The sequence below is a fragment of the Theobroma cacao genome, chromosome 9, assembly GCF_053813885.1.
Source record: "Theobroma cacao isolate CCN51 chromosome 9, ASM5381388v1, whole genome shotgun sequence".
NCBI classification, from domain to species: domain Eukaryota; kingdom Viridiplantae; phylum Streptophyta; class Magnoliopsida; order Malvales; family Malvaceae; genus Theobroma; species Theobroma cacao.
The window spans coordinates 44,639,982-44,661,802 of record NC_142647.1 but is presented as its reverse complement, the minus strand read 5'-3'; the positions used below and the strand labels follow the sequence as shown (position 1 = coordinate 44,661,802).

General features: G+C 31.8%; 1 protein-coding gene across 3 annotated transcripts; it reads left to right on the top strand.

The window, feature by feature from the left end:
* The first annotated feature begins 1,836 nt into the window (after positions 1-1,836).
* On the top strand, positions 1,837-11,632 carry LOC18590181 (P-loop containing nucleoside triphosphate hydrolases superfamily protein). 3 transcript variants are annotated; one of them, XM_088810294.1, is made up of 22 exons: positions 1,837-2,260; positions 2,733-2,888; positions 2,993-3,076; positions 3,231-3,350; positions 3,959-4,072; positions 4,224-4,316; positions 4,601-4,690; positions 4,820-4,890; positions 4,980-5,054; positions 5,244-5,331; positions 5,494-5,552; positions 5,780-5,843; positions 6,021-6,086; positions 6,521-6,682; positions 6,781-6,882; positions 7,176-7,411; positions 7,982-8,051; positions 8,148-8,204; positions 8,298-8,360; positions 9,072-9,131; positions 9,225-9,304; positions 9,528-11,632. In XM_088810294.1, exons 1-22 carry the CDS (start codon positions 1,970-1,972, stop codon positions 11,476-11,478), a joined length of 4,152 nt encoding a protein of 1,383 aa, XP_088666420.1. In that variant the 5' UTR covers positions 1,837-1,969; the 3' UTR covers positions 11,479-11,632. The 3 variants fall into 3 exon arrangements, with proteins under 3 accessions (XP_088666420.1, XP_007015629.3, XP_007015628.3); XM_007015566.3 differs by having other exon boundaries at positions 1,838-2,260; positions 6,778-6,882; XM_007015567.3 differs by lacking the exon at positions 9,072-9,131 and having other exon boundaries at positions 6,778-6,882.
* The last annotated feature ends 10,189 nt before the right edge of the window (positions 11,633-21,821 follow it).

Here is a 21,821-nt window from a genome sequence, read left to right as displayed (position 1 = left end):
ACTAATTAAGTATATCAAAAGACTCCACAATACCCATGTCATAAACATATTTCTTAAAAGTGACAGGGTGTAGCCCCTTAGTTAAAGGATTAGCTATCAGGTCATTAATTCTAATATGTTTTATTAAAATGTCACCCTTTTCACAAGCTTTTTAATTGTCAAACATTTTATCTTCGTATGCTTAGCCCTATGATACCTCCATTGTTATCAATGAACATAACTGTTACAATATTATTACAATACAATCGTATGAACCTAGTATTAGAGTCAACCACCGACAAATTTTTAATGAGATTTCTCAAATATGTTACAAATTTTGCTTGCATAGTGGATGAGGTCTTAAGTTTTTGTTTATACTTTTTCAAGATATTACATCACATACCAAGATAAAAATATATCCTAATGTGGACTTCTTACCATCTAAAGAGTTGGCAAAACCAAAAACAGTATAATCCTTTGGCTTAAAGTCTTCAACCTTTCGATAAACGAGCATATAATCTTTAATTTTTTTCAAATATCTCATCACCTTTTTTGTAACTTCATAATGATCTCTATCGATATTAGCTAATTATCTTCTCAAAAGATCTGTTGCAAAAAGCAATGTTAGGCTTCATGCACACTTGAAACATACATCAAACTCCTTCCAGCACTAGCATATCCTAACTATGGTTGCTTTGACACCAATTCTTAAGTTTTTTGTATAATCAATTTACTCCTTAACTCAAGATTCATTATAGTCGAAATTTATAATTCAAAATTATATATGATTTTTTATTCATGATTTGATAGCGAAAACAATAATAATTAGATTAACTGTAAGAATTCAGTGCATTAGAATATTCCTCCTCTTTAATCTACAACTCTCAAAAAAAAAATCTACAACTCTCCAATGAGTGAGATTCTTAATGTTTTTTTGTTAACAAGAAAAGAGATCTAACCTTAACTTTATATAGTGAATCCTTAATCCCACTTATCATTGGATTTATTAAAATTTTCTACACAAACGTACATATATAACATTAGAGTTTAACTTACTTTATTAGATCATATTATGGGCTATAATATTGTCTCTTTATTAAGATCAAATTAATTTATCTTGATTTTGATAAATTTAAAATAAGTTAAAATAGCATAAGTCCATACATAAATTGTTTAGACTAATCTAACATTTACATCCTTTACCACTTCTACATTAAGTTTGTTAAGAGTTATTTTAATTTTGCTTTAAAATATTTTTAAAACAGTTTTACTGGAAAAACACTTCTTGTAAAAATTCCAATCGATCCAACGGACCTTGAAAGCTTATTCAATTATGTTATTGTACATAATGATTTTCATTTAGGCCATCACATTTCATAATCCTCATTTAAGTGCAGTGTTGCTGATGGTTTGATAAGGTAATAGAGTTGTTGGGCCTGTGAGATTAAAGGACAAAGAAGGGTGCAAGATAGTTTAGTTGTTTTTTGGCCAGGAGAGTTAATCCAATTTAATTGTTTAAATGTCAAGATAGTTTATAAATGCAGTTGAAGAGTTAAATGCTTGTCCCTGAATTCGGCTACTTCTTTGATATTTAATCTCCTTATCCTCCTCTGCAGTAGTACCTCGAAGCCACGTGTAACGTTCTCGGTACATTTCTGTAATTTCAAGTTTCCTTCACCAATAATTAAAATTCCATGCTCTTAACATATACAAAAAAAGTGGCTCCACATCTCAGTTCAAAATTTTTAGCCATTCCCCAACGGTCCACTAGTTCGAAAATACATTCCCATCTTCACCGTCCATTTAAACCTCTCTCCACCCTCCGATCCGAGATTCTCCCTCTGCTCGTGTTTTCGCTGAAAAAGTTACGAGTATAACATTTCAAATCTCACTCTCTTGCTCTCCAAGACTTCAACTTTCCCTCTCTCCAAACACTCCCTCTAGTCTCGCGCTCTCCAACCCTAAACACTTCAAAACGTTTCCATTCAAGATGCCGTTCATTTCCGATACGGCCAGCGCAATCAAGAGCCGCTTTGGCTTCCACGACCGGTCCTCTTCATCCGAGTCCGTCTCGATGTTGTCGGTGCGTAGTCCGCCGGATCTTCCGCCGAAATCAGCCGCGAGGGAGAATCCCGTCCATTCCTCCGCCGTCACGTTGGCAATTCGGAGCATCGGTGACTGGGACGATGATGCGACTGCCGAAAATAGTTCAGCGCCTCCGCCGTCTGAGAGCTTTGAGTTCCGTGAGGATCCGTCGTTTTGGAAGGACCACAATGTGCAGGTCAGTTGAAATGTTCGAATCTTATCTGTAATTTCTTTTATGAAGTGAAAAAAGAAAAAGAAAAAAGAAATGTGCTTGTTTATATATATATTCTTTTACGATTTTTCTTCTTTTCTTGCATATTATACAATGATTACTCAATTTTATTTGCAAATTGTTAAAATATGTTGTTTTTACTGCACGAAAGTTTAAAAATGAACAAATAGGCAAGGCCTAATAAATTTTGTAATGTAAGTAGTTCACATGAAAGTACACTTATGTATCTAAAATTCACAATTGTTAAAATTTTAAATTATAATTATTTAACAATATTTGCTTTTTTTATATTTAAACACATTTTTTCTTTTTCCTTTTGAAGTAAAAAGCCAAGTAGCTAAATGAAAAACCAAACAAAGGGTTAGGAATATTGATGACATATCGAAGTTAATCTAATTGGATGAAAATTTTGTTTCTTTTTGGGAAATGAAATTAGGTTATCATCAGAATTCGTCCCCTTAGTAGTTCCGAAATATCGCTACAAGGTTACGGCAAGTGTATTAGGCAAGACAGTTGTCAGACAATTACTTGGACGGGGCATCCGGAATCTCGTTTTACATTTGATCTTGTTGCTGATGAATACGTTAGCCAGGTATACCTCCTTTTAATCTGGTTTTTATTTTTTTTATTTTTTTATTGTTGTTTAATCTTTTATGTTTCTGTCTTTGTTTATGACAATTGTAAGTGATTTTACAGGAAAATCTCTTCAAAGTGGCTGGATTGCCCATGGTGGATAATTGCATGGGAGGCTACAACAGCTGCATGTTTGCATACGGCCAAGTGAGCTTCCAAGTTTTAATCGTGATGACTAAAAGTTTTTCTATTATTTCCATGAATGGTTGATTAATTCTCCAGTTTATCAGTGTCCTACTTTATTTGATTTTGTTTTGGTACTTGTTTTGGTAATGAAATAACTTAAACTTTTCATGTACAGACTGGAAGTGGGAAGACTCACACAATGCTTGGAGACATCGAGGGAGGCACTCGGAGACACAGTGTCAATTGCGGGATGACTCCTAGGGTCTTTGAATATTTATTTACAAGAATACAAAAGGTGTGGTATATGTGCCTTACGACTTAGGCGTACAGTGATTTAAAATAGCCTCTCATCTTTCTTGAGTGCAATGCACTTCCATCCAGTGAAAATAAATTCTCTCTACGATCGTTTAGACAATTAGATTATCTAGACAATCACAAATGATGGATGGTTCTTAGGATTATTCTGTAAATTGAATGAGTTGAAAAGCTTTGTTGCTCAAATTTTGTGCAGAACTTCATTATTTAGTTACAAATCATATTTTCATAGAGAGGCATGATATATGTGAAGAAAACCTGAGAATTTTTGTTCTTATCATAGGAGTAATACTTTTAGGTGCTGAATAATTTTAAATTTTGTATTTAATTTTTTGAATACCTTAACATCTAGAGTGCATTCGTTTGCTAATTCATGGGAAATGGTCATTTAATTATATAGCCTTTGTTTGGATAGAATAAATTTGTATAAGCTACATAACGACCAAAGTTTGTACCAGAACTTAATAAATTCTAGTTGCTTCTCTCTGTTAGGAGCTGATGGTTTTCAATACCATGTTTCTTTCTTTTACTAATCTCTCTCTTTTTCTTATCACTTTAATCTCATACTACTCTTCTTTGATATGTCAGGAAAAAGAGGCTCGTAAAGATGAGAAATTAAGATTTTCTTGTAAATGCTCGTTTTTGGAAATATATAATGAACAGATTCTTGATCTTTTGGATCCATCATCAACCAATTTACAGGTAAAGGTTACCTTCATATGGGGAACAATTATCTCGACCTTTTTTTTTCCTTTTTTAATCTTTTTATATTGCCTCATACATAGTGTAAAAGACAAGTTTTTTACATTTCTAAGCTCAAGAAATTTGCTACTCTTTTGGTGGTTATATGCAGATAAGAGAAGACATCAAGAAAGGGGTTTATGTTGACAATCTCAAGGAGATAGAAGTTACAACTGCACGTGATGTGATTCAACAGCTCATTCAAGTACTGTCTGCTAATTATTAATTAATATAATTAGCTTTGGGCTATGGGCAGCTCTCCCTCATCTCCTTAAGAACATCCAAGTTTTAGATTTTTGTACTTAAAACTTCCAAGTTTGAAGCTCTTAACTTAAAAACAGTTAAAAAGGTTTTTCTAGAGTTTGTTTTGAATGTATAAGCAACTAGTTCTTTTTCACTGTTGCCCTTGTTTTATTCTGTCTTTTAATTTTTACTTTTTACCTCTTTACCCAACTTATTAGTAGTCTAAAGCTCTAGAATATTTTTCAGGGTGCAGCAAACAGAAAGGTGGCTGCCACTAACATGAATCGTGCAAGCAGTCGTTCTCACAGTGTATTTACATGCATAATTGAAAGTAAGGTGCGTGTGACCTTTTAATTGAAGAATTTCTTTGAAATCATTGGTAAATAATTAGTAGTTCATTCTCTTTCATGGATATTCTGTCTTTACCTTGGGAAAAGAAAATTCTAACCAAGTGTTTATTATCAGTGGGAATCTCAAGGCGTAACTCACCACCGTTTTGCTCGGCTTAATCTTGTTGATTTAGCAGGCTCTGAAAGGTACAGAGGCATGTTGAAGTATTAAAACCATTAACACTTTTTTCTTCTAGTTTCTCTACGACATATCATTTATGATTTACTCATGACAGACAGAAGAGTTCTGGGGCTGAAGGTGAACGCCTCAAGGAGGCTACTAATATTAACAAGTCTCTTTCAACATTGGGGTGAGTTATCTCTATACTAAATTTTTAATAATAGATTTATATTTGAGGCTTTATAAGTGTATAAATCTTATACACTATCAATGAATCATAAACTGCTGCCACATTAATTAGTAATTTTAAAAAGTTAAGAGTCTTTAAAGTAAATATTTTCATGGTACCACTATCTGATACACAATTTTACATTGGCAGACTCGTGATCATGAACCTTGTAAATATTTCCAATGGGAAGTCACTCCATGTTCCTTATCGAGATTCAAAACTTACTTTTTTGCTTCAGGTAAATCGCTATATCTCAGTGAAAATTACTTTTTAAAGTAAATTCTGTTATTACATGAATCCTTATTTTCTTCTTTTCTGTGGAGAATGTTTAATTTGCTGTATAATTCAAGGATCTGCTATGCAAGAGAAAGTTAATCATGTTTTGCTATTTTCTTCCCAGGATTCTCTAGGAGGGAATTCAAAAACAACTATAATTGCAAATATCAGTCCATCTAATTGGTTAGTGGAAAGTTTATTTGTCTGTGTTTCTGCACTAGTTGGTTGATTTAAACATTCACTTTTAATTTTTATTTGCATGAATGAATCTGGTTTTTGACTATAGTTTTCAGAATGGCCTTTATGTATTATTAGCCTGTCTTTCAATGAGCTTAACTTGTTTTGCTAATGCACATATTTGTAAATGACAGCTTTTCTTTTTCTTTTTTTCTTCTGGGTATCCTCTGCAGTTGTTCACTTGAGACGCTAAGCACATTGAAGTTTGCACAGCGGGCTAAATTTATTAAGAACAATGTACGAGATCTTTGCTTGGCTACTTTAAGTACAACACATGCATACACACATCATTTGTGTGACTATCCTGTATTTCTAGCTTCCTCTGTTTTGTTTTCTTAGCTCATCAAATACACTCAGTGTATCAAGGTTAACTTTAAATGCCAATTTTATAGTAAGATATTGAATGTCTTGCAGGCAGTTGTAAATGAAGATGCATCTGGAGATGTTGTTGCTATGAGGCTGCAAATTCAACAGCTGAAGGTATCATCATGTTTACTTTATGCTCTTTTATCTTTGAGTACCCCCTAAAGTATTCCCTCAATCAATAATGTAATTGTAAAAGTAAGCAATTTGCTCATTTTTGGTTAGTTGAATTCTATTTATCTACCTGAGTTTCATTCTAATTTTTTTTTCTCCACTGAATTCCCTCCCTTTTATATTGAGGAACCACACTGGGAATGTTTGAATAGTACTATAATTTGGTCTTATGTTTTTCTTTTTCTACCCTGAAAAATAAAGGTAAAATAGTAAATGTATGTTTAGGAAATTTCAAGCATCAAGCAGAATCGTCTGTTTTAATGAATCCAAATAATTCCTAACTTTGAATGATTTATTTTATTAAATTTCTGTTGCATACTACCATATTATTTCAGGTTTCTAGTTATCCTTACATTGTTCACAATTTTGTTTTCCAGAAAGAAGTATCCCGTCTACGAGGTTTTGTTAATGGCAGGGTTGAAAATCTAGATAATGATATATTGGCATCAAGCTTTCCACCATCACCAGGGCCTTTTAAGTGGGAAGGTGGTCTTCATGGATCATTCAGTCCGCTTACATCTGATAAAAGGATGTCTCAGGTCTGCAGAAATCACGCTTATAATTGAGGAAATACCTGTTCTCAAGTTGTTGATAAACTAAGTTTTTCTCTTCCTATTACAATTTTGTATTCTAGAAGAAAGATTATGAAGTTGCTCTTGTTGGGGCCTTCAAGAGGGAAAGGGAGAAAGAAGCCGCTTTAGAGGCACTGAATGCTGAAAATCAGGCAGCTATGCAGTTGGTATGTGTGAGAAAAGTATCTTTTCTTTATTTTATAGGTTTTAGGGCTGCAAAAGTGAAGTTAGCAATATTTTTTTTAAATAAACTAGTAGGAAAAGAGTTGCCAAAATGAAGAAAGTTGGTAAAATTTAAAAATTAAAGTTTGGTAGTCCATCTTGAGGAATATGATATGATTAAAGTTTAATATATTCAGTAATGCTGGGAGCTTTTGTTGTTTACTTATGTATTCATCTCTAGAGTATTACATAACTTGATAAATTACTAAAAGTAAAATTTGGTACTTTCTGTTGATAGGCAAAACAAAGAGAAGATGAAATTCAAAGCTTGAAAATGAGGTTACGGTTTCGAGAAGCAGGAATTAAGAGGCTGGAGGCTGTTGCTTCTGGAAAGATTTCTGGTGAGACACACTTATTGAAAGAGAAGGAAGAATGTTTGAAGGAAATTGAGGTTTTACGAGCACAAGTTGATCGAAACCAAGAAGTCACTAGATTTGCCATGGAGAATTTGCGACTAAAGGAAGAGATTAGAAGGCATGTTTTACTGATGCAACTCTAGATTCTCCATTTAATTCTTCAATAATTATCCAATTTTTTTTACTTCGTCTACAACTTAGAACATAAGATTCAGTTATAAATTCTAAACACTGTCCAAACTGGTTCTTGGGGCCAGATATGATGAATTCGTATATCCTGAAAGAAAAACTATTTAGTAAAGTGTGTGAGGCTTTGAATCCAAAAGAAACCCTTTAAGATCTTTTTTGTGTGATATCATAATTTTCCAAATGACAATTGAAAGGTATCCTAGTTCTTACATGTGCTGTCAGGATGAATCCAATCCTTGTCCTTATTTGTTTTAATGTGAAATATCTGTCTCATGTGCTTCCATAATAGTGTTAAATGTCTTACATGTACTGTTGGGATAAACCAATCCTTATCCTTACTGATTTTAATGTCATATATTTGTCTTGCTTCTATAATTGGATAAAAGTTTCAATTTTTGCTTCTTTTGGCTTCAAATATTATAAGTTATTATTATTCTCCTTATGAACAGGAATAAATGAACACTAATATAGTGCCTCTGATGTTTGTTGCTACTCACAGATTAAAGTCCCTTTGTGATGAAGGTCAACAGGAGATGATGAATGAACAGATTAAGGTGTTACATAATAAGGTGAAAAAATAAGATCTTCAAATTCTTTTCTAATTTTTGAATTCGTGGTGGTCGATATCAGTGCAAGTGTTGCTTACATCATTGACTAATGTGCAGTTGCTAGAGGCACTTGATTGGAAACTTATGCATGAAGCGGATTCCTTAATAATTGAGGTTCTTCCTAAGCTTTGTCATAAATATTTAAGGTGAGTTATTTTTGTGAAGAATTTTTCTAAATTTTGGTTTTTGAATATTTATGCAATGCAGAAAACAAATTCTAAAGTGGTGTCAGGCATTAAGGATGATGGCAATCAACTGATCTCTAGTCAGGTGAGCATATTATCCATTGTCTTCCAAGTTTATGCATCTATATCTTTGGCAACTGAAACATTCAATTTAACCTGAATTAACAGCTAGATTACTTTTTCAATGCATCAGTTGGTTATATTCTATTATTTCAGTATCATAATAAATAAACTGCTCTTTCTTGTGTAGTTTCTGTAACTTCATTCTTATGATGTATATGGAACTTTTATACATTCCTAAATCTTTTGAAAATGATACTTTTCTTGTCAATAGAATGAAAAATAAAAGTTAGTTATCCACTTAAAGGTCCTCAATTTTTGCTTATTTCTAAATAGATTCCGTAGAAAAGAGAAGAAAAAGGATGTAAATGCCAAATCTTATAGATCTACATCATGATTCTTGGTTATTTTTCATCCATGATTACAGAAGTGGACTTTAACATCTCAGTCTCAGCATGATTTTTGTGTGAAGCTAATGATTAGCTGTAGTTATTATTAAGCCTTTATATTCTTTTTCGACATTTTAGCATGGTTTGCTATTACTTTTGCTACTTGCTTTTCCTTTTAGAATGCATTTGGTTATGACATCATATAGGATGTTCAGTAATTTGAACAATCTGTTGTCACAATTGAAAAAAAAAAAAAAACTGTTGTCTTTTGCAATGTGTCTTCTTCTCGCACAAAAATATACTACTACATAGTTCTTACCTGAAAAAAGCTGATATATTAAAAACAGGAGCCAGATTCAGCTTGGTGCTCTTCGCTGAATGAGGAAAATGAATTCCTTAGGATGCAGGTAGCTATGCTTGGATGAATCTGTTGCTTTGAACCTGTTCATCTAGTAAACTGACTTTAATGTGGTTCATCCATAAATGTTTTCTTTTGACAGGCCATTCACAACAAGGCAGAAATGAATGCACTCCAGAAAAAACTTGAATTTTGCCTTGAAGAGAAAGAAGAGTTGGAAAGGTATGTTCCTATACATATGTATATGTATATGTATTTATATATATATATGTATATGTATATGTATATATATATTTATATATATATGTATATGAATATGTATATGTATATATAAGAATAAGTATGTTCCTAGCTTAAGATATAAGTAAAATCCAAGGAAACTTGTAGTCATGTAGCATCATATATTGATTTGTGCTGCCTTTAAACTAATTTATTAATTTGGCAGGTATGTGAGTGATCTGCTTAAAAAACTTGAAGAAGAAAGATCTACAAGACCAGTGAAAGAAGAAATACAGCAATCAGAGCTTCATTCATTGTCAGTGGATGTGCCAATGATCAACCTTAATGACCAAATGGAGCTTAAAACAATGGTTGATGCCATTGCAGCTGCAAGTCAGAGAGAAGCAGAAGCTCTTGAGAGAGCATTTAAGTTGTCTCAAGAGAATGATGAACTACGATTAAAGCTTAAGGGCTATGTTGAGGATAACAAGCAACTCCTTGATTTATATGAACAGAAAGCTGCTGAAAGCAATTATAAAAGTTTGAATGAAGAAGACAGTATTCATGAAAATGACACTAAGGATCGCAGTGATACTGGCTTAGATGAACATAGTGAAGAAAAAGAGGTGGACTTGAAGAAGAATGTTGAGAACCTTGAGCAACAGCTTATGGAAATGCATGAAGAAAATGAAAAATTAATGGGTTTGTATGAAAGAGCTATGCAGGAGAGAGATGAGTTCAAAAGAATGTTTTCTTCTGCAAGTCAGAACAGAAGGGAGGCTAGAGAACTTGAATGCCCAGAGAAGCTAGTTGAAGTTGATGGAGGGGAACACGGCTTGGATAAACCTGACAACCAGTTTGAGGCAAACGATTTAGAGCGGGAATCTGATCTTCTAGGATCACAAATGCACGATGCTGGAGAAAGTCTAAACTTGAATAGACTTGATCATATTGAAGTGATTTCCAATGTGGAGGTGCATGCAGATCTTGCACCAGAAACAGGGAATCAGATTGATGATACTACAGCTTCTTGCATGGAAATAGAGCCAATAGACACAACTGCTGCAAAGATGTTAGAAGATTTAAATTCTGCCAGAGCAATACTGGGCCGGGCACAGGAAAAACTTTCAGATTCTGCCAAGACTGTTACTGAATTTGGTTACCTTGAGAAAGCGTTCTGTGAGTTTGATAAGCTTTCCAGAGAGATTGAAGTAATGGAAGGTGGAATAAAGGAGAAGCACCAACACCTTAAATCTGTTGCACTCCTTTCTTCAAAAACGAAAGAAAGAAAAGCTCTAACTGATAACAAGTTATCAGCAGTCAAATATTCTCTATCAAGCTTTTCTTCTTCGGTTGCTTACTTTGAGCAGCGTGAAGCTCGGGCGAGGACAAGGTTAAGTGCTTCTTTGTCTCATTTGGACAAAAAGAAAGAGGAATTGGCCCATCTTAATAAGTCCAAGGGTGAAATTGAGGCTTCCTTGGTTAAGATGCGGGAATCTGAAGCTGAAGCAAGGAGCAACCTTGTTCTCTTGAAATCAAAACTAGAGGAAGAAAGTAAAAGACAAGAGACTGATAAGGTTTTATTTGCCATTGATAACTTGGACAAACTAGACGCGTCACAGAGAAATTTGTGCTTGGCTGGTAAAGCAACTGAGTTATTGAAGACCGAGGAAGAGAAAAGCAAGATGCAAAATGAGATGAAGTTGTCACGAGAAAGTTTGGGAGCCATAAAAATGAGTCTCCAGGATTTGAATAAGAAGCTTGTGAAGGTAGAAAATGATATGGAAGCTGTCCTAGTGGAAGTACAGAAAGGATCGAAGTCAGTGGAGGAGTTGGAGCTTGCGCTGCAAGGTGTAGTTTTAGAGAAGGGTACTCTTGTCGAGATTGGGGAAAACGGGAAGACTGAAATCGAGAGCTTGATCCTCGAATATCAGCAGCATGTCTTTGATATAGATCTGACCGAGGCAGAGATGAAGGTAATGGATGAAGAATTGCAGCTTGACTTAAGAAGACTTGAACTGTTGCAAACACTGAGAGCTACAGCTGCCAAGAAGGTAAAGCAATTGGCTTCTTCAGGCTTCTTGTCCGAGAAGCTGGAAGCTGATGTACAAAGTGTTTGTGCAAATTTTGAGGAGGCAAGGATTTTGTTAGGAGTGGATCATTCAAGTGACAGTTAATCGTTATTTAACTGCCTTGCTGTTTCCCACATAAATTCATAATTAAATCCTGTCACATGTGCACTTTTCTTGTAATTAACAATTGTTCTATTGCTTCGCTTCCTTAACTCTATACAGGAATGAGAAGGAACTCCATAATAGAATTTTATTTTTATTTGGATGTAGCAAATGGAATTGAATTTTAACTTCAAAAAATTCAACATATAATTTTTTTTAGTATTGGCTTTTCAATTTATCTAATAGAAATGGCTGTAATCATTACTATTATTATGGGAAAGCAAAGTGGATGAAGGTGTCTATTTGGCTGAAGAGCATTACCAGCTTGGAGTCTGATTCAACTTGGTAACTAAGATTTTGATTCTTCCTATTTTTTTTTTCTCGTCCCTGCAGAGATTATTACCTCGTATTGGTTGAATACTTGATTTTCATAAGATTTAACTTTTTTAATCGGTCAAAATGAGAATTTATTAATAGTGAAAGTTAAAACATTATTAGAATTTTTTTAACAAAAATTAATCACAAAAATACAGACAAAACACCTTAAACAAAAACAAAATACAAATCAATGACAAATCATTCGAAAAATTATCTCGATTCAAAGTTACCATTAGGTATAAAACATTTCTACTCGATCAACACCAAATTTAGTTAAAAAGTCAATATCATCAATAATTTTCCTCAAAGAATCAATTTCATTAAAAGAAAAAAAATCATATTCCATGGTCTAAAACTTTCTCATTGCACATCCAAAAAATACCACTTCGACATCAAATTCAACTATCATAGTTTTCAAACCAACCCAAGCTGATGAAATAAACAGCTAAAATGCATAATTAATGGTCGTCAATTCCGCGAAATTAAAATCCTATACTCCAAGGGATCCAAAAACTAGTCCAATCACTTAATCAAAGAAATCTCTTAACGTTCCTCCTTAACCCACAGGACAAAGTTTACCTTTAATAGATTTGTCAACATTAAATTTAAGTTCACCCTTAGAAGGCGAGAGTCAAACCATTCCAGCCCTAAGATCAAAAGAAAGCCTATCGTAGTTAGCATTCGTTTGTCTTAATGGAAAACAATGATAGCATCTTAATCAAGAAAGAAAATCCCTCCTCATCCCCAAATTTTTTGCCATTAAAAGCAGTCTCATTTCTAGCAATCCATAATTACTAAAACGTTTCCTCGCATACAAGTAGCCAATCATATATTTTGTTTTCAACACAGATCGTGGTCCCTCATCCCCAAATGTTGCAGCTTTGGGTCTCTTTTTGTTTGTGTGGTTTTGATGCATCAGGGTTTGAATGAGTTTGGCAATTTGATGAATGGGTAGGTACATCTGAATTAGGGTTAGTTGGTAGTTTAATGTATGAGACAGGTCTGTGTTTGCTTGGGGGCTCAATTTCCACTTGATACTACTTTGGTGGATTGGAGCAATTTAGTCTTTTTGTACTGTACTATTCTTTTTTCTCGATAGCTTGATTTCTTATTTCATTAAAAAAATTTTATTTATAAGATTCAAGACTTGTTATGACATGTAAGTTTTTGAAATTAATATAATAAAATTTCTACTTTCAAAAAGAAAAAAAAAAACACCCACCATATTACAACTCTTTTCCTCCTTTGCATTCCAAGGGGTGTTAAAATTCTCACACAATACAAATTACCCTCAAATTCAGTTTTTGTTTTTTTTTCAATCTTACTTTATAAAGAGAGAGATTATATACCAACCAATATCATTATCAGAGTTTTGATCTCTTGCAAAAACACCATCTTTGCTTTAGGGGTTGCAACCATATATACGAGCATTGACACTACTCCCTAATCCTCTTAACATTCCAATAGATAATCTTCACGTTCGAAAACAACAACAACATTAAAAAATAGAATAGATTCTAAGTCCACTCCTTAATACCACACAATCAGGGACAACGAACAAAACAACAAAAAAAAAAAAAAAAGGAAAAAATCGACCCAAAAATACTGAACATTAGCTTTTTCCATCGGCACCAATTTATTAACTATAATTTGTTCAGCACAAAGTGGAGAGATAATTACAAGAAACCCAACATTTCCTACTAACTAGAATAACATTTTCAAAGTACACCTCAACTTTATCAAACCACCAAAGAAGCCAAATCCACTTGTGTCCCTCCATGCTTTCCATCATTTCTCCATCTTCAAACGTGACTAGAAATAATTTTTCGGGAATTCTTTTCATAGACAAACTATTTCTGTCTTCTTCAATCATCTGACCCAGGATGAAATCTCCCTTACACTGCTTTCAAGTCAATGAGGAATTTTAGCATCCACTTGCCCTAGACACGTTCTACTTTCATCTCCACCTTGGATTGCCTCATTTCTATAATCAACTGATTCAATTCCTGTACCAAAAGAATCTGCAACATTCTTACTATACAAATCTAAATTTGCTTCATCAAGACCATTTTCAATATTCTGAAAACATCTGTTTCTCCACAAGGCATTGGGATCAAATCTAGTAATATTTACACAGATCTTGTGATCCAAAAATCAAAGACTGTTTAGATTCCAGCTTGCTTTTCTTGCACCTGCCATAGAACTGCTAACAAACCCAAACTTTCTACCCCTTTTAGATCTTATTGGTTGAATACTTGATTTTCATAAGATTTAATTACTTATTCTTCTGCATATGTAAGAGTAAAGGGTTTGAAATGATATTTATTTTTATTCTTATTTTTGGAATATAGAGAGATTTATTATTATTTCAAGGTAGGCTTTGTAAAAAAAAAAAAAATTTGAAGTCATAAGATAGGAATTAATTCCTTTTTTGCATGATTCATGAAAGTGCTCCACATAATTATTACGAAGAAAAATGCATTTAAATTGTAACTGATTATTGCAAATTACCAAAGTAGCTAAAGGTGGCCATTTGGTTTGAGATTATTACAAGGTTAAGCTCTATTTTATTCTCGACAAACAATTAAGCATTTGCAGAGACGCTCGTTAGATTGCAAAGCTTGGCAAGTACATTTCATTGCCATTGCTGAAGCTCCAAATTTCGCATTTATGGCTTCAAAACACTCGAAACCTCCATTATTGCCGCATGTCCCAGGTATTGTTAGTTCAGTTGGGCAAAATTGGAGACCCACTGCAAACATCAACCAAATGTTAATACCATAATTGCAATATATATATATATATATTTGTAAAAAATGAGTGATTAAAGCATAAATCTTAAAATCTTAATTTTCTCTTATTACAGAGTAAGTATTTCATTCTCTTTATCTGATTTGGTGCACCCAAATTACACTCAAAAAATTTGAAAACGAATTTCAACCATTAGGGACATGAGAAACAAATTTTATTCAAAGGGTTTTCTCTCAAAGAGTAAACGAAAAATACCTTGAGAATAAGAAGGGGAGGGCAGAGCTACTAAAAGAACAAGGCAAAGCATGGGGAGGGCAATTGACTTCGCCATGATTTCTTCTTTTGCTATCTCCACCTGTGTATACTTTGCCTTACTGCTGTGTTTGCTCATAAGCATCAGTGGGCACAGATTTATAGGTGCTTGAATGAACAAGTTTGGAAAGAAATCTCCATATATTTTGAAAAGAGAGAATTTGTTCATTTCCCATATTGATAATAGAATCTGTTGACTTTCAAAATCTTAACGAGATTTTATTTAGAACAAATTAGTCAATTTAAAAGGTTGTATTTAGAAACAACATGAATTCCAAAATTCATTTTTGCAAACAATTTTTAATTGAAATGATTCCATAAATCACTCACTGCAAAATAGGAAAGTGTCAAAGCTAAAATGCCAATTCTTGGCCAGCTTACCAACGAAAGTCAAAAGTTGCTTGTACTATGTGAGCAAGAAAGGGTAAACCCTATATTACTGAACCAACACATTTTAAAGATGGATAGGGCTAATTTAGACAGCTTGAATTATTAATTAGGTGCATGCATGAGGAGTGGAATTTTGTGGAACGATGATCACTATATAGTATGCTTTGCCCAAGTCACCATGCTTGTCTTTTGAGCAACTAAGGTTTCATGATGTGTATGGTAGATTTGTCATTCCTTATGGGCATGATGACAATCATCTGGCTAATTTTCTTTTCTTAAATAGGAGTTCCGAGAACGGCCATCATTGTGGCATGTTGACACTCATCTTGTTTTTTTTTTTTTTTTTTAAATAGGAGTTTTGTGAATGCACATCATTGTTTATGATAAACAATTTCTTGAACATTCAATAGAAAACTAATTGAAAATGGATGAAGTAATTATTATTTTATTTATACGCCTAAGATATATACTTTACACTTAATTGATGAAGAATTTTTTATATCATCACTTTAATACTCCTTTTTACATGTAAAGACAACGAACTTATCATATGATATGAATTTCATAAGTAAAGATAATGAATCTATCATATGGTTTGGACATTGCATATAAACATAACAAGCCTATCACAAGGAAGTTAATAATGGAAGTAATGTTGGCTCTAATGCCATATAACTGAAAAACATCACCTTTAGTAAATAATAGGTTTTATACAAGATTATATGCGACTTATAATTACAGTAGACATCTCATTTTGTCTGATAAAATTAATCACATTTTTTTATTTTTTTGCAATTTAGATAAATATATTAAAAAAATAAAAATATATAAAAAATGTTATGAATATTTTTTTGAATATCCATTTATACTCTGTATATCTAGATTTGGATGTAAATTAGATTGGATTATGATTTAATCCATCTAATCCCTAAGTGTTATCTTCATCTTGTAAATTCTATCGAAATAAGGGTTTTATTTGCCTATGAATAAGCCCTTTCAGTTCATTTATAAATATACACTTAAATAAGATTTTTTCACTCCCTTTAAATACTTTCTTTCCCTCTAAATACTTTCTTTTATATTTTTCTTAAAATTGTTCTTTCAGTTATATTTCATAACTCGTTATTGGCACGATTTTCTGAACTCTCAAGTTTGAAATTATTTTGTTTTCATCATCTCCATTCCTTAAAAGGATTTCAATGGTTGGTACTTAGTTTCTGATTGTAACAAATCAGGTAAGTGACTTGATATCTCTTTTAGTATTTTAATTCCTTAAAAATTAACCTTAATATGAATTTTACTTTCATGTTGTATGTATTATACTTTGTCCTTTGATTAGAAGGTGAATTTACTATTATATAGCTATTAATGAAAAATTATAAATGTTTATTCTTTGAAGTGAATGCGACAAACCAACTATTAATAAAAAGATTATAAATCAATTCATTCTCTACAGTGAATGTGATATCATTTAATAATTATGGTTATAGTAATGAATCCATCCATTCTTTGAAGTGAATGCAACATCATTTCATAATTATGATAGCCATAATAATTTACACTATCACTATTTTAATTCTAATTTTACCACAAGGAGTGGATGGATAATTTACCGTCAGAAGTGTATGAATAATTTTACCATCAAAAGTGGATCTATGCCTAAACCCACTAATCCACTAAAAAATGGATAATCCACCAAAAGTGGATAACTAATCATAGATCACCCACCAAAAGTGGAAGGATACTTGTAACCTACCAAAAGTGGATGAATATTTTTAACCTACTAGAAGTGAATGAATATTTTTAACCTACTAGAAGTGGATGAATAATGATAAAACAAAAATGAAAAGAATAAAAGGAATATAGAAAATGTATTGTCATTAATGTGACATGAAAAACCATTAGTCACATACCTGTTGTATGTCTTGAATTTTATCAAGCATCATTAAAAACTAAAATATCTTATAATAATTTTAACCATGGTCAAATTGATATAGCACATCAAGATGTTTATCCATATTGAAAAAAGAATTTATCATTTGATTGGTAATGGAAATATCCAAGAATGAACTTAATAGTAATTGGTATATTTTAGTATAATTATATTGTGAAGATGCTTTAATATGTTTTTATTATGTTTAAATGATATGTTCTTATTATGTGTTTTAATTATGTATTTAATGTTCTTTCATGTTAACTTGTAAATTTTTTATTGTATATATCTTATTTTATTAAAAAAATATAGATATTCATTTCGTTGGATCCAAGATATATGATGTAAATATATGTCTAGTAAACATTGCTACAACGCACACTATGTTTAAAGACAAGAAATATTTTTTTCACTTGACAAAAAAAATCAAAATCAATACAATATCTGATAGTACAAGATTAATTAAAGGCTTAGGAAGAGCTAATATTTTACTACTTTGAGGAATAACGTTTATAATAAAGGATGTATTATTAAGTTTCAAAAATGCTTATTAAGTTTTAAAGATATTCGTCTGAATAGATATCATATTAAGATAATAAATAAAAGAGACACTTAATACCTCTATATTAAATTTATTATCTTAAGTAGGAAGTGTGTGTTGAAAAAAAAAATTTACTTGCTTTTTTATCTGGATTAAGCTAATGATTTTAATGTTTGGCATGACCGGTTAGACCATCTTGGATTAATAATGATGCAAAAAATTATCGAAAATTAATATGATCATTCATTGAAAAACAAGAAGATTTTTCAATCTAATGAAATAGTCATGTGCTGCTTGCTCTTAAAGTAAATAAATTATATGGCAATCACCAGCTAAAGTTGGGACTGAATTTTCTACGTTTTTGAAACATATTTAGGGTTGTATGTGGATTCATACATCTATCATGTGAACCATTTAGATATTTTATGGTTTTAATTGATGTATCGACTAAATGGTCAATGTGTACTTATTATCAATTTGCAATTTGACATTTGCAAGATTAATCACCCAAATCATTTGTTTGGAAGCATACTTTTCTAATTATGTAATCAAGACAATTAGTCTTAACAATGTTGATAAATTTACATCTCAAGCTTTTAATATTGCATATTAGTTGGAATTACTATTGAGGAACCTACTGCTTATACATAAAACGGTTTAGTGGAATTGTTTATTAAATACTTTCAACTAATTGTAAGGCCATTATTTATGAAATTTAAACTCCCAATTTCTGTTTGGAGGCATGCCATTTTGGATGCAACAACATTTGTATGCATCAAGCCAAACGAGTTATTAGAAATTCTCCCTTATATAATTGGTTTATGGTCAGGAATCAAATATTTCTCATTGAAGAATTTTTGGCTGTGTTGTATGTGTTTCAATTGCTCCACCACAATGTACAAAGATGAGTCCTCAAATGAGGTTAGGAATATATGTCGGATATGAATCTCCATCTATAATTAAATATCTAAAACCTTCAATAAGAGATTTATTCACTACAGGGTTTGCTGATTGTCATTTTGATGAAATAAAATTTTCAACATTAGGAAAAAAAATAAGCAGTTGGAAAAAGAAATATCTTCGAATACATTTTCATTATCTACTTTTGATCCTTGTACAAACCAATGTGAAATAGACTTTAAAAGATAATTCTTTTGCAAAATATAGTAAATCAACTACCAAACGTATTTATTGACCTAAAAAGAATAGCTAAATCTTATATATTAGCTGCAAATGCACTTATTAGCATTGATGTCCCTGTAGGACAAGACACATCGGAAGGGTGGAGACTAATTGATTCCAAAGATAAAATCCTTGAAAAAGAAAAGAAGCAAATATTTAAGATGGTTAGAAAGAGGAAGTAAAAGCTATAGAAGAGACTCTTGGCATAATTGATAAAAATTCTAGAAGAAATTCAGGTACCTGAAATAAGTGATAATAAAGAGATTTCAATAAATTATATCATGATGGGAAAAGATGGAACCGGTAAATAAACATCGACAATATTTTTGTATATAATATAGTGCTCAATATTATGAAAGAAATACAAGGATCTTGAACTTATATTTATTGAAGAATGTAGACATAAAAATGATTGGCCAATGTGGAAATATGCAATTAAGGAGGAATTGAATTTATTTGCAAAATATAAAGTTTTTGGACTTGTAGTTCGTACACCAAATGGTGCAAAACTAGTAAGATATAAATTGGTATTTGTGCGAATATGAAATGAGAAAATTAAGATTATGAGATATAAAGCACGACTTATCGCACAAGGTTTTACCCAAATATCTGGTATTGAATATTAAGAGATATATTCTTTGTGGTGGATACAATTACAATTTTATATTAACTAGTCTGGCAATATATGAGAAGATTGAAATGAGTCTATTGAATGTAGCTATAGCCTATTTATATGACTAATTTGATATTAATATCTTTATGAAAAATCTTGAAAGATTTAAATTGCCTAAAGCACAAAATTTGAATTTTTGAAAAATTTATTTGATTAAATTAAATAAGTATGTATATAGATTAAAACAATCCGGACGCATGTGGTATAATCGCTTTAGTAAATATTTGTTAAAAGAAAGTTATAGAAATAACCCTACACGCCCATGTGTTTTTTAAAAAAAATTTAGATATGAGTTTGTGATAATTGCTGTTTATGTTGATAACCTAAACATTATTAGAACTCCTGAAGAGTTATCAAAAGCCGTGGATTACTTAAAGAAAGAATTTGAAATGAAAGACCTTGAAAAAACAAAGTTTTGTTTGGGTATTCAGATAGAATACTTGACAAATGAATTTTTTGTCCGTCAATCTGATTATATAGTGAAAGTGATAAATGATTTTATATGGACAGAGCACATCCATTGAGTTCACCAATGGTTCTAAGGACACTAGAAGTGAAAAAAGACCCTTTTTGACCTAGTGAGGATAATGAAGAACTTCTTGATCATGAAATACCATATTTTAGTGCAATTGGAGCATTGATGTTTCTTGTTAGTAATACATAATTTGATATATCATTTACTATGAATTGATTAACAAGATATAGTTCTTCTCCGACTTGAAGACATTAAAACTGAATTAAATATATACTTCAATATCTCCAAGGAACAATGGATATGAGCTTATATTATTCAAATGCATTAAAATCAAATTTAATTGGTTATGCAGATGCAGAATATTTATGTGATCCACATAAAGCTTGATCTCAGATAAGTTACTTATTTATATGTAGAGGTATGACTATTTCATAGCGTTGTGTTGAACAAATTATATTTGTTACTTCTTCCAACCATGCAAAACTTTTAGCAATTCATGATACAAGTTGCGAATGTGTCTAGTTAAGATCTGTAACTCAACATATTTGAGAAATGTGTGGCTTATCAACTAAGAAAGAAATTCCACCAACGTTATATGAAGGTAATACTGCTTGCATATTACAGTTAAAATAAGGATACATTAAAGGCTATAGAACAAAACATATTTCGCCGAAATTCTTCTTTACTTATGATTTCCAAGAAAAAAGTGATATTAGTGTTCAACAAATTCAATCAAGTGACTGTCAAGCCCGACCTTATAAAATACTTTTCATGTCATTCATATGATTGACAATATGCTTGCATACTTGGAAAACCCCGAAAGAAAAATCGTTAAAAGACGACAATGTACCAAATGGTACAATTAAGTTAATTTAAGCCTCGAACTAGATCAAATAGAGAATTTAAAATGAAATTAAGAATATTAAAGTCCCAAAATGGTTTAATATGGTGATTTGGAGTTCGATGATCAATTTGGAGTCAAACCGAAATTTTTACTGTCTAGGGGCAAAATGGTCATTTGCCACCCAAGGACACAATTCAAATTTTTAGAAAAGAATTTTTTTGGCCCCATTTGACTTATTGGAGTATAATTTGAGGGTTTGGCAGTGAAAAAGTTTAATTCTGGTGATTTCTAGAGTGTAGGGGTAAAATCGTAATTTTACCACTCGCGGACAAAATTTGAGATTTTGAGAGAATTTAGATCAAATTTAACAAATTGGAGAATGGTATGAGTATAAGGGATGAAAAATATGTCTATGGGCAATTTTTCAGTTTTTGGAGCAAAAATGTAATTTTTGACTTTTACGGGGGTAAAAGTGTAAATTTCAAAAATTACTCCACCAAGACTTTGGATAAGTTTGAGAATTTTATCTAAGCTATGGATATGTGGGACAAGTGTATGGTGAAAATTTGGAAACAATTGGATGGCTAGAATTTAAGGAATTAATAAAACATTAAAAAAATAAATAAAATAATATTATATTATTTTAGCCATTAAAAAGGTCAAAATTCCAGAATTCTCATCTTCTTCAGCCGTCCAAACCAGGGGAGAAAAGGGGGAAAAAAACAAATAAGAACCCTACCTGAAAATTTGGAAAAATCAAGAGAAATCAAGAAATCAAGCATTAAAAAGGTAAATTTCATTGATTTTTCTTGTGATTTTCACTACCCATGCATTTTTTTCTCATTTCCATGCAAAATTAGAAAGTGG